The sequence below is a fragment of the Phyllobates terribilis genome, unplaced genomic scaffold (assembly GCF_046119375.1).
Source record: "Phyllobates terribilis strain yellow unplaced genomic scaffold, ASM4611937v1 Scaffold_9__5_contigs__length_417890890, whole genome shotgun sequence".
Lineage (NCBI taxonomy): Eukaryota > Metazoa > Chordata > Amphibia > Anura > Dendrobatidae > Phyllobates > Phyllobates terribilis.
The window spans coordinates 79370330-79384108 of NW_027362769.1; the positions used below are offsets into that span (position 1 = coordinate 79370330).

The window sequence follows — 13779 nt, forward strand, 5'->3', positions numbered from 1 at the left end:
GTGTGCAAAGCAGTCATCAAAGCAAAAGGTGGCTACTTTGAAGAACCTAGAATATAAGAAATATTTTCAGTTGTTTCACACTTTTTTGTTAAGTATATAATTCCACATGTGTTAATTCATAGTTTTGATGCCTTCAGTGTGAATGTACAATTTTCATAGTCATGAAAATACAGAAAAATCTTTAAATGAGAAGGTGTGTCCAAAGTTTTGGTCTGTACTGTATATATGTATGTATATATATATATATGTATACATATATATATATATATATATATATATATATATATATATATATATATAATTGAATAAAACATAAGGATGTTTGGCATTATTGCTTCCATAAAAGTCCAATTTATCAAAATATAAAATGAATGAACTAGTACGTTAAATTCCCTAAAGCAAACAAAAATAATATGCCAGAATTGTGGTTTTTCAACCATGGCAGCGTCCTTAGAAAATGCAATAAAAAACAATCAAAATGTTATATGTACTACCAATATGTATCAATAAAAATGTCAGCTCACCCTTCTAAAAACAACCCCTTACTTAGCTCCATTGATGGACAAGTAAAAATGTTATGGATCTCAAACAATAGAGATTCAACCAACTTTATTTTTGCAACATACAAGTTGCCAAACTTTTTTTCATCACTTAAAGGGGTTTTCCAGGTTTAAAAAAACCCTCTTATCAGTTGGAATTTGTTGAAAACAAGCAATCTGCACTTTACTCACCCTCAGCACATCCAGTGCTGAGTCTCCACCACTGATCCTTGTGTCTGTTATTCCCTACAGCGCTGACATCACACAGACAGCGCTGCAGCCAATAACTGAGCTCAGCAGGTCTAACTGAGTTCACAGCATGCGCTGCTGAGCTCCCTGATTGGCTGCAGTGCTGTCAATGTCACGTCAACACTGAAAACAACAACAGACACCAAGAAGAGCGACTGAAACTCAGCGCTGGACCCAAAGAAGGTGAGTAAAGTGCAGTTTGCTTGTTTTTCTAAACTAATTACAGCTAAGGATGACGGCTTTCCCAAAATCAGAAAACCCCTTTAAATAAAAGAAAAATGTCTTTGTTTTCCAATATATAATATGATAAAGTGAATGGTCTCATTTACAACTACAGCTCATCCTGCAATAAACAAGCCCTCATATAACTATGTGGCTGGAAAAATAAAAAAATTACAACTCTTGGAACTAGGGGAGGAAAACTCAAAAGCGCAAAAAAACAAACATTTCCGATGATGAAGAGTTTAAAAGACCTTCACTCTGTATAATTTTAGATTCCTAAGTTATACCTGAGAGCCACTAATGAATGTAAATGTTACAGAAGTAATCTCTATTTACTAAGCCTTTCGGTTCACCGGTACAGTATACCTTCTTAATCAGGTTGTTGAAATGGCTGTAGGCAAATGTTAAAAGTAAATACCCGGCACATTGTGACATAAATAGGAGCTGTCAGCTGGTGAAAAATGATGAATTAGCATTAGACGTGAAGGTCATATGTGCATTCTATCCATATTTATCATGGAAAAAAGATGTCAGTCAATTCGGTGACATGAAATACGTGGTGTGTAAGCAGACCAGAGCCCGAAGGAAGCCGTCAACTTTTACAACCTGTTTGAAGATTGGTTCCCTGTATTACCTGCAGTGGAATCTAATTGCTAATACTAGAACTAGTAATTTAACTTATCTCTTGTAGGCATAAAGGTCTGGGAAGGTTGAAATTCAGCATACCTGAATTGTATTTTCTCGGGGAAGCTTCAAGAAACTGCATACTCAATAAGTAGCTGTTTCAACCTGTCCGAATCGATGAAGACTTATCTAGTGTCTATGGTCAGCTAAGGGCTTGGGGATGGACCCTGCCCTTAGCCACAGGTGGCGTCACGAACATCCCTATCCCATACAACTTCCCCCCTTTCTTTTAAGAGTGACCCCAGGGTACGGGCCCGGGAGCCGACCACCGTGACATCCCCCAAGATCAGGCAACAACAAGGCCTGGGCGCCGAGTCGTCCCCATCCCCTGGGCACGTCAAATGGCAGCACCCAGAGTCCCTATTGTTCTTTATTATGCCTTCTTTGGTATGCCATTCCTTAGCATACATTTGCTGTACACGATGCATTGACCCATATTCATATATGATTAAAGTGTGCTAATGCCCTTACTGTCAGAATGCTCTAACTGAACATAATGTGATTAGTATTTTAACAGGTAGTACATACGCACCACTCCAGCAATTTTTTTTATTTCAGTGCTGGAGTGGTGCCACTAATCAAAGTTCCCTGACCCTAGTCTTTTATTTACCAGCTGCCTTCTTCAGCTGTTCCCAGCATCATTCTGGTCCTACACAGCCATCTTGTGACCACACCTTCTGACTGACCTGAAGTCAGAGGTAACGGTCACAAGTTGTCATTGCGAGTCTATGGGAGCCTCATCCTGGCCTCGTTCTGGCTCTCATAGACTTACATTGAGTTGTAACTTTCGGATCGCCCAGCAAACACTGGAGCAATCTGACAGGTCACAACCTGCTGGAGACGGACCAGAGTCGCGCTGAAAACAGATGAAGACGGCTGCTGGTAAGTATGAGACTAGAATAGTGGCACCACTCCAGTGGTAAAATTAAAAAAAACACACTAGAATGGTACTCTTAAAGGGATTATCTGGGACTAGAATATATAGCTATTTTTCTCTACAGTCAGTTGGCGTTTCTGTCGAGCTCTGGTCAGGTCAATAGGATCTAATGTTGGCTGAACCTGCCGATATCAATGGGTTTGGCTGAAGGTCTAATGTATATGGGGCCTTGGACAATTGATTGCCGGGGAGTTAAGGATACAGCATGTCGGATTTTAGACTGCAGATCCTTTTGTTCTCCTGGAGATAAAGCGCCAGCAGTGATGTCTTCTGACAGTGGCTCTCATAGAGACACATGGGTGCATGCTCGGTCGAAGAAGCGCCCCTATGTATGAGAGAACCGGCTGAACGACTGGAATAAACATTGTTTAGCCGACAGTCATCAAATGTGTGTGGTGGGCTTAACCCCTTAACGACCGAGCCACTTTGTAGGCTAATGACCAGGCCAATTTTTACAATTCTGACCACTGTCATTTTATGAGGTAATTACTGTGGAACGCTTCAACGAATATCACTGATTCTGAGAATGTGTTTTCGTGACATATTGTACTTCATGATAGTGGTAAAATTTATTTGATATGACTTGCATTTATTTGTAAAATAAAGAAATTTGGCAACATTTTTTAAAATGTTGCAATTTTCAAACTTTGAATTGTTATGTCCTGAAATCAGAGAGATATGTCACACAAAATAGTTAATAAATAACATTTCCCACATGTCTACTTTACATCAGCACAATTTTGGAACCAACATTTTTTTTTTGTTAGGGAGCTATAAGGGTTAAAAGTTGACCAGCGATTTCTCATTTTTCCAACAAAATTTATAAAACCATTTTTTTAGAGACCACATCACATTTGAAGTGACTTTGAGGTGTCGATATGACAGAAAATACCCAAAAGTGACACCATTCTAAAAACTGCACCCCTTAAAGAACTCAAAACCACATTCAAGAAGTTTATTAACCCTTCAGGTGCTTCACAGGAACTGAAGCAATGAGGAAGAAAAAAATTAACATTTAACTTTTTTCACAAAATATTAAATTTAGACCAAACAGGGTACCCATAAATGTATTGTGAAATTTCTCCTGAGCATGCTGATACCAAATATGTGGCAGAAAACCACTGTTTGGGCGCATGGCAGGGTTTGGAAGTGAAGGAGCGCCATTTGACTTTTTGAATTCAAAATTTGCTGGAATAATCAGCGAACGCCATGTTGTGTTTGGAGAGCCCCTGATGTGCCTAAACAGTGGAAACCCCCAACAAGTGACCCCATTTTGGAAACTAGACCCCTCAATGAACTTATCTAGATGTGGGATGAGCACTTTGAACCCCCAGGTGATTCACAGAAGTTTATAACATAAAGACATGAACAAAAAAAGATCACAAAAATTTTCTTTTAGCCCCAAATTTTTTATTTTCACAAGGGTAACAGGAGAAAATGGACTCCAAAAGTTGTTGTGCAATTTCTCCTGAGCACGTCGATACCCTATATGTAATTGGCAACTACTTTTGAGGCACAGTGCAAAGGTCAGAAAGGATAGAGCACCATATTATAGTGCAGATTTTACTGTTATGGTTTGAGGGTGCCATGACCCACTAGGAGAGCCCCTGAGGTGCCAGAACAGCAGATTCCCTCATAAATGACCCAATTTTACAAACTACACCTCTCAATGAACTCATCTAGGGGTGCAGTGATCATACTGACACCAAGGGTGTGTCACAGAATTTTATTCCATTGGGCAGTGAGGAAAAAATAATTACATTTTTACCGCAAAAATTTTGTTTTAGCCCCAGATTTTACATTTTCACGCTGAGATAATGGATGAAAATGGCATCAAAATTTGTCCCATAACTTCTGCTGAATGTGGCAATACCTCATATGTGGCTGTACAGTAATGCTTGGCCACACGGCGACACTCGGGAGGGACGAGCGCTATTTGCCTCCTGTAGTGCAGATTTTCCTAGAATAGTTTGCAGACTCCATATACAGAGCCCCTAAAAGCTAGAAGAGCAGAATTCCCCCTCAAGTGACCTCATTTTGGAAATAATACCCCTGCCAAACATGTGGACACTAAATGTGGTTTAGACACACTGCGGTGCTCAGAAGGGAGGGGGGATTTGGATTTGGGAGCACAAAATTTGCTGAATTTCTTTTGGGGGATGAACAGCCATTTTGCTTTTCCAGAGCCTTTGTACTACCAATAATGTGGAAGCCCCCTATATTTCCATTAACATATGACAGACCTGAGTGGGGGCTTTTATGTGAAGCTTTTATTGGGAACATTTTACATAACATTTTAGATCACATTTATCCGGCGCTCTACGATGAGCACTTACTTTGGTGTTTCCATCTAAATCTCCGAATGACGTGATTCAGATGAAACCCCTGAGGGATCCATTCACTATAATGAGATGAGGCAGCAGAGTTGCTCTGGACTCCGTCTGGCTTCTGCTCAGCGTTGTCCTTCTTTTCAGAGGTGCACAAAACTGTGGCTGACCGTGCTTTTATTTACGCCTAAAAAGATGGACACAGCCAAATCATAGGTCAGATGGCGTACACAGTGTCTCCATCTGCCTCATTATAGGGAATCATCCATCAGGGGTTCCGTCTGGATCACTTATTTCAGAGATTTACACGGAAACCCCGGTGTAAATGCTCAGCGCAGAGCGCAGGATAAATGTGAGCCGAGATTTACTGCGATCTTTGGGAGGCAGAATAAATAAATCTGCAGCAGGTGAAGAATTGGTTTTATTTATTTTTTATGCCGTTATTTGTGTAGTATAAGAGTGATTAGGCGACTTTATTCTTCGGGTCGGTGCGATTACAGCATACCAGATTCATATCGGGTTTTTATTACTGACAGCTGTCACACACTAAAAGCCACTTTTTTTTGCAAAAAACTAATGTTTGCATCGCCATATTTAGAGAGCTATAATTTTTCCATATTTCGGCCGACAGAGACATGTGACGACTTGTTTTTTGCGGAACGAGTTGACGTTTTTAGAGGTACCATTTTCAGGCAAATTACATTTTTTGATCGCTTTCTATTCTGATTTTTGGGAGTCAGAATGAACAAAAACCAACAATTCAGGTTTTTTTTTTGTTGTTACTGTTACTTGTGTGGTAAAATTGATAAGGCAGCTTTATTCATTGGGTCAGTGCGTTTACAGTGGTACCAGATTTATGTAATTTTTTTATGTTTTTGCACTTTTACATAACAAAACTGTTATAGAAAAAATAATTATCTTTGCATCGCTTTATTCTGAGCGCTGTAACTTTTTAATTTTTCGGTTGATGAAGCTGTATGGCAGCTTGATTTTTGCAGGACAAGATGACGTTTTCAGCGGTACCATTTTTATTTTCATCCGTCTTTTTGATCGCGTTTTATTCCACTTTTTTCCAGCGGTATGATGAAAACTCATAGTTTCTCATGTGTGTGTGTGTTTTGTTATGCTGTTCACTGAAAGGGTTAACTAGTGTGACACGTTTATAGATCGGGTCGTTCCGGACATGACGATACCAAATATGTGTACGTTTTTGTTTATTTTATTTTTTTATCTAATTTATCTGTATTTATTAGTGTAATATATATATATATTTTTTTTTACATTTTTTTTTTTAGATTTTTACAATTTTTTTTTATTTTATTTAAACTTTTTTACTTGGTCCCACTATGGGACTTTCACTTTTTTCATAGGTATAATGTATTGCAATGCACTAGCATTGCAATACTTTATACCTATATTGAAAGCTCCTGAGATTATGCTGTGCATTGGTCTCTGGAGCTTTCCGTAGCTTGGTGATTTGGGGGTCGTCATGACGACCCCTGGTCACCATGGCAATGGTCGGGCCCCTGCGATGACGTCACGGGAGCGCCGACCTGATGGCAGAGGGAGCTCCCAGCCCTCTGCCTTGTCTCCTGAATGCTGCGATCGCGCTGGGGGTTAACAGCCACTGGCAGCGCTGAGCTCCGGCCCTGATAGAGCAGCAGACGCTGAAATTTTAGCGTCTCCTGCTCTATCATGCTGTGATCGGTCAGGCAGATTGACTGACTGATTGCAGCGATCTGGGTGCAGGGACCGACGGCATGGTTCCTTGCACCTCTGCCCCTGCCGCTCAGCTGTCACAGACAGCTGTCGGCACTGAACTGGCACAGCGTGTAAAGTGGGAATGTTTCTTGAAAACAAACAAACAGTCCATTTGTTCTCATTTCAGACAAAACCCAATAATTAATTAAAGACTAAATTCATTAAAGACTAAATAGTTGTTATAAAGATATATCAAGTCAAGTAATGTAAATTGTCACAATGTATATGGGCATTTACAGTGGTTATGGAAAGTATTCAAACCCCTTTAAATTTTTCACTCTAAAAAGTTCATTTGTTTCTCATTAAAGTACACTCTGCACCCCATCTTGACTGAAAAAAAACTTTTTTTTTTTAATTCAAATTTATTAAAAAAGAAAAACTGAAATATCACATGGTCATAAGTATTCAGACCCTTTGCTCAGTATTGAGTAGAAGCACCCTTTTGAGCTAGTACAGCCATGAGTCTTCTTGGGAATGATGCAACAAGTTTTTCACACCTGGATTTGGGGATCCTCTGCCATTCTTCCGTGCAGATTCTCTCCAGTTCCGTCAGGTTGGATGGTGAACATTGGTGGACAGCCATTTTCAGGTCTCTCCAGAGATGCTCAATTGGGTTTAGGTCAGGGCTCTGGCTGGGCCAGTCAAGAATGGTCACAGAGTTGTTCTGAAGCCACTCCTTTGTTATTTTAGCTGTGTGCTTAGGGTCATTGTCTTGTTGGAAGGTGAACCTTTGGCCAAGTCTGAGGTCCAGAGCACTCTGAAAGAGGTTTTCATCCAGGATATCTCTGTACTTGGCCACATTCATGTTTCCTTCAATTGCAACCAGTCGTCCTGTCCCTGCAGCTGAAAAACACCCCCATAGCATGATGATGCCACCACCATGTTTCACTGTTGGGATTGTATTGGGCAGGTGATGAGCAGTGCCTGGCTTTCTCCACACATACCGCTTAGAATTATCACCAAAAAGTTCTATCTACGTCTCATCAGACCAGAGAATCTTATTTCTCATAGTCTGGGGGTCCTTCATGTGTTTTTAAGCAAACTCTATGCAGGCTTTCATATGTCTTGCACTGAGGAGAGGCTTCTGTCGGGCCACTCTGCCATGAAGGCCCGACTGGTGGAGGGGCTGCAGTGATAGTTGACTTTGTGGAACTTTCTCCCATCTCCCCACTGCATCTCTGGAGCTCAGCCACAGTGATCTTGGGGTTCTTCTTTACCTCTCTCACCAAGGCTCTTCTCCCACGATTGCTCAGTTTGGGTGGATGGCCAGGTCTAGGAAGACTTCTGGTGGTCCCAAACTTCTTCCATTTAAGGATTATGGAGGACACTGTGCTCTTAGGAACCTTGAGTAATGCAGAAATTCTTTTGTAACCTTGGCCAGATCTGTGCCTTGCCACAATTCTTTCTCTGAGCTCCTTGGGCAGTTCCTTTGAGCTCATGATTCTTATTTGGTCTGACATGCACTGTGAGCTGTGAGGTTTTATATAGACAGGTGTGTGCCTTTCCAAATCAAGTCCTATCAGTTTAATTAAACACAGCTGGACTCCAATGAAGGAGTAGAACCATCTCAAGGAGGATCACAAGGAAATGGACAGCATGTGACTTAAATATGAGTATCTGAGCAAAGGGTCTGAATACTTATGACCATGTAATATTTCAGTTTTTCTTTTTTAATAAATTTGCAAAAATTTCTACATTTCTGTTTTTTTTCAGTCTAGATGGGGTGCAGAGTGTACTTTAATGAGAAAAAAAAATGAACTTTTTAGAATTTACCAAATGGCTGCAATGAAACAAAGAGTGAAAAATGTAAAGGGGTCTGAATACTTTCTGTACCCACTGTATATGGGCAAATAATGGCATATGGAAGAATGTGAGTTTTTTTGTTTAAACCTATGGAGTAATCATTTAGAAAATGAACTTCACATTGCAGATATGACATTCGTGACATTATGATTTATAGTAAGACTGGTTTCCTGTGTAACTCAGTATATTTATAGCCTTCATGTCTGACAAATACAAGTCAGGAAAAACCTGTCCGTTCTCATTTTTCAAGATTAACTTTATGCTGAACAGGAAAATCTCAGGATCACCCAGAAAATAAGTCTCCCTTCTGCTGCCATGTGCCAAAATTCTTTTGCGTCACTTTGTGCTCTGTGGTGTTCTAACACTCAAATAATATAATTACAGCATTCAGGATTTGTTCTTGCAACAGCTGTCATTACCCCGGAGGTTAACAAATGATCTACAAGCATTTGCAGGCTACTCGTATAATGTACTAATACCAACATAATGGTACATTATTGTGCGCATGTTTTGACTTTCCTTTACAATACATATGATTATTCTTGAAAATTCCTAATTCCAATCCTTCCCAGTGCAGGATTATTTTAGCTTTCAAGAGTTATAACTTTTGTCTATAGTACGTTGCCATTTAAGTGATTGTTTTTGAGTTGTCAATTTTATTGGCATCTTTTAAAGGGGTTGTCGTATCCTATTAAATGGGTAAAATTAGAAAGTGCTTGTAAAGACAAGCATCTTGGCAATTTACTTCTTGCTAAAAATCCGCTCCATTATCAAGAATGAAGGGATTTTAACTTCTATAGTTTACAGCTCTCTGCAGAGTTTACCAGTCACTTTGCAGTTTATCAACGCAGGTGGAAGCTTTTAGCTCTACAGTGTCTAAATGCTGGCCAGTTCGCTGAGCCTGCACTCCTCCGATGATACAGAGACAAAACTGCCTTTGCTAGTAGCACAGGAGAGTACATAGTTAGGTCCAGAGCTCATTCGTACTTCCTGCCCAAATTGTCAATCATCAGGAGCGCTCTGCTCTCCCGGTAAGAAGGGAGGCAGGGGAGTGGTGCACTCATGAAGAACAGTTTTGAGAAAAAAACTTTAATTTGCTGTAAAACATAAAATGGGGAAAAAATATTTGACAGGTGAAATGAAAAAATAAGACTCCTTGTAAGTACCATAGCAATGATACTGAATTTATTTATGATGAATGGAAATCCATTGGGAAAGGAGGAACAAAGTGGCGCTATCTAAGCGTAATAAATAAGTGGGAAAATCGATATGGAGACAGAAATTGTAAATGCTCCCCTGGTTAGGTTGTGCTAATTGAGGCACAAGGCTGGGTCTGGTTTAGAAATTGGTGGTGGACTGCAGCCAACCTGGCAAGCAAAGGGATGTTCCTACAGTGGAGTCCCAATTACAAGACTTGAGAATGAAGGATCCAGGAATATGGCACTTCCACCATAAGAGAAGGAATTGGAAATAGAAGTAGCGAAGCATTTTTCCTCCAAAAAAATGATGTTTATTAAAAACAATTCAAAACATAATGCGTTTCGGCTGAATAACAGCCTTCTTCAGGTGTCTATCATAGACATAACAGACACCCGAAGAAGGCTGTTATTTAGCCGAAACGCATTGTGTTTTTAATAGTTTTTAATAAGCATCATTTTTTGGAGGAAAAATGCTTCGCTACTCCTATTTCCATTTGCCTCTCATGATGGAAGTGCCATATACCTGGATTCTTCTTTCTCAAAACAGAATTTATATATATATTTTTTTATATTTTAGCATTTTAATCATGTAACCTGATTAATTTCTCTACATTCTAGGACTTATGAGGTTTTTTTGTAGCTGATGAAGCTGTGCTAGATTTGTCGAATTGCAGAATTTTTTTTTTTTTTACAAATGAGCTGGCATTTATAATGGTGCCATTTTGACATGCATTCATTCATATTTTTTGATCACCTTTTATTCCATTTTTGAGGAGGTGAGTTGACAAAGAAAACGTAATTCTGCCATTTTGAACTTCGTAAGAACAAAACCCAAAAAACAATTGTATAATTGCAGGATTTTTTTTATTGTTTTGCAATTTTGCTAAATTTTGAATTGTTTCCCCGTTTTCCAGTATATCGCATGGTAAAATGGATGGTATCATTCATAACTACAACTCATCCTGCAAAAAAACAAGCCATCATATGGTATTGTCAACCGAAAAAAAAAAAATGTTCTGTCTCTGGGAAGAAGGAAGGAGAGGAAAAATGAAAGTGCAAAAATGAAATTCAATTTCATCAACCTTTCAAAGAACCCCAAAAAGCGTGTTACATTTCAATATCTGTATAAAGAATAATGTCTCCCTGTTGTGTCTTTTATTACTGGATTCTTAATTCTAGTAATACTGGACAAGATATGTTAAAGTGCTCACCTTATTATAGCATCTGATGAATTGCTACTAATCTTATTCACTACTTCCAACACAGACTGGAGAAATATATCCAGGTTGATGGTACCATTACAAGTGATGTTTAAACCGTTAAATTCACCTAGAGGTAGACCAAATGAAATATGTCAGTATTAACTAAATCATATGACATTACATATACAGATAAAAAATATCTTATAAAGATAAAGGTTAAAAGCATGTAGAGCACAACAGGTCTGGGTCCATTATTGGTCCCTAATCAGCTTTAGCCTAAATGAAATACAATGGGCGGCCTCATAACTAGGCATCAGCTGGCTGCCAAATTAGTGTACTATCTCTCCCTGCCCACATAGCTTGATCAAGTCTCCAAATGTAGACTTGATCAAGAGGGAAGTAGTCTCTGGTGGTGGATAATCTTCCTGAGAACAAAACATTTGGGTAGTCTAAGTTTGAGGTGTTTTTTGCAGAGTTTTTTCCTGCAGAAAATGGATGGCACCAAGAACAAAAACTGTCTCAAATGCCATCTCAACATTTTGAAGTATGAATACTATTGTGAATCCCTTATATATATCTACAGTCCTGAATATCTAGAGGGGGTATCCCCAACCCGTCGCTCGGGATCAACACTTGGCTCGCGAGTCCATGATGGGTGGCTTGAGGCTTTCTCCTAGATTTGTGCATTAGCACCAGGTCTAGCAAACAGCTAAGAAGAGTGTAATGCACACGCCCGGGCTGAGTGGCGTGTGCGTGTATATGTAGTGATTCCACTGGACCGTACCGGAGAGTGAATGCCTGGAGGGGCGTAACTAAGTATCCACCCGATCCGACCAGGGTCGCACAACGGCATACGACGCCAGTGCACCAAGGAGGAATCGAGCAGAGGGACCAGGTGCTACTCCAGGACAGACCCCGGACACGGCTGTTGACCCACACAGGGGAATACAGGAACAGGCAGGTTAGGCTGGCACACAGACTGCTGGGTATAGGCAGACACGGCTGGTATGCAGACTGGTGGATGCTGGTAAGCACGACTGGTATGCAGGCAGGGAGGTACTGGCAGGTACGACAGGTTGGAGTACCGAGTGGATAGGACCCAGTACAGACTGGGACTCAGGAACAGAACCGCAGATGCGGTGGACAAACACAGCAGAGTGAGGCCGCCCAGAGCGGCGAGCAAGAGTAGAACAAGACGAGACCGCCTGGAGCGGTGGGCGAGAGAAGAGCAGGACAAGGCCGCCTGGAGCGGTGAGCGAGAGAAGAGCAGGACAAGGCCGCCTGGAGCGGTGAGCGAGAGAGGAGCAGGACGAGACTGCCGAAGCAGCGAGCAAAGGGTCAGAGCAGAGCGGAAACCGCAGGAGCGGCGAGCAAGGCAGAGCAGAGCGAAAACCACAGGAGTGGCGAGCAAGGCAGAGCAGAGCGGAAACCGCAGGAGCGGCGAGCAAGGCAGAGCAGAGCGGAAACCGCGGGAGAGGCGAGCAAGGCAGAGCAGAGCAAAAACTGCAGGAGCGGCGAGCAAGGCAGAGCAGAGCAGAAACTGCAGGAGCGGCGAGCAAGGCAGAGCAGAGCGGAAACCGCAGGAGCGGCGAGCAAGGCAGAGCAGAGCAGAAACCGCAGGAGCGGCGAGCAATGCAGAGCAGAGCGGAAACCGCAGGAGCGGCGAGCAAGGCAGAGCAGAGTGGAAACCGCAGGAGCGGCGAGCAAGGCAGAGCAGAGCGGAAACCGCAGGAGCGGCGAGCGAGGCAGAGCAGAGCGGAAACCGCAGGAGCGGCGAGCGAGGCAGAGCAGAGCGGAAACCGCAGGAGCGGCGAGCGAGGCAGAGCAGAGCGGAAACCGCAGGAGCGGCGAGCGAGGCAGAGCAGAGCGGAAACCGCAGGAGCGGTGAGCGAGGCAGAGCGGAAACCGCAGCAGCGGTGAGCGAGGCTGAGCAGAGCGGAAACCGCAGGAGCGGCAAGCGAGGCAGAGCAGAGCGGAAGCCGCAGGAGCGGCGAGAGAGGCAGAGCAGAGCGGAAATCGCAGGAGCGGCGAGCGATGCAGAGCAGAGCGGAAACCGCAGGAGCGGTGAGCGAGGCAGAGCAGAGCGGAAACCGCAGGAGCGGTGAGCGAGGCAGAGCAGAGAGGAAAACGCAGGAGCGGTGAGCGAGGCAGAGCAGAGCGGTGAGCGAGGCAGAGCAGAGCGGAAACCGCAGGAGCGGTGAGCGAGGCAGAGCAGAGCGGAAACCGCAGGAGCGGTGAGCAAGGCAGAGCAGAGCGGAAACCGCAGGAGCGGTGAGCAAGGCAGAGCGGGCAAGAACTGCCGGAGCGGTGAGCAAGGCAGAGCAGAGGGGACAGGGCTCTGTTCACACGGAACAGACTGGAAGGGAAAGGCAGAACCAGGTACACACAAGATACTTGCAATGAAGTAGCGAGTGGACTCAAAACTCACAAACGGGAGTACTGGGACAACGAGTAGTAGTTAGGTATGGGATCAGATTCTGCAGGAAAAGGGAAGGTACGGACATAGAGAAAAACAGGTAACAGGCTAGGAGAATATTCAGACAAGAACAGACACAGCAGCAAGATACAGGAGCGTGTCTAGGTATGCGGCCCCTAGAAGGCGGAAAGAACAGGCTAGGAGCGTGTTCACACTGGCCTGGAAATACAGCCTCCAGGATAGGCAGAAGACAACAGGCTAGAAGATAGTTCAGACAGGACACAGTTCAGACACGGGAACTGATACCGCAAGGCAGGAAACATAGACAGGACCTGGCACATCAGTGACTAGAAGCCAACTGACAGAACACAATGCTCAGGCCAGGATTCCAGGAAAGAGCTGGGTTAAATACCAGGTGACAGACAGCAATAGGCTGAGGA

At 42.6% G+C, this 13779-nt stretch overlaps 1 protein-coding gene across 1 annotated transcript in view; it reads right to left on the reverse strand.

The window, feature by feature from the left end:
* Positions 1–13779, reverse strand: part of ABCA12 (ATP binding cassette subfamily A member 12) — a 313653-nt gene that overhangs the window by 204743 nt on the left and 95131 nt on the right. Inside the window, exon 11 of the mRNA XM_073646632.1 lies at positions 10933–11050. Within this exon, the coding sequence (XP_073502733.1) occupies positions 10933–11050 (118 nt within the window). The remainder of the gene's footprint in view (positions 1–10932; positions 11051–13779) is intronic.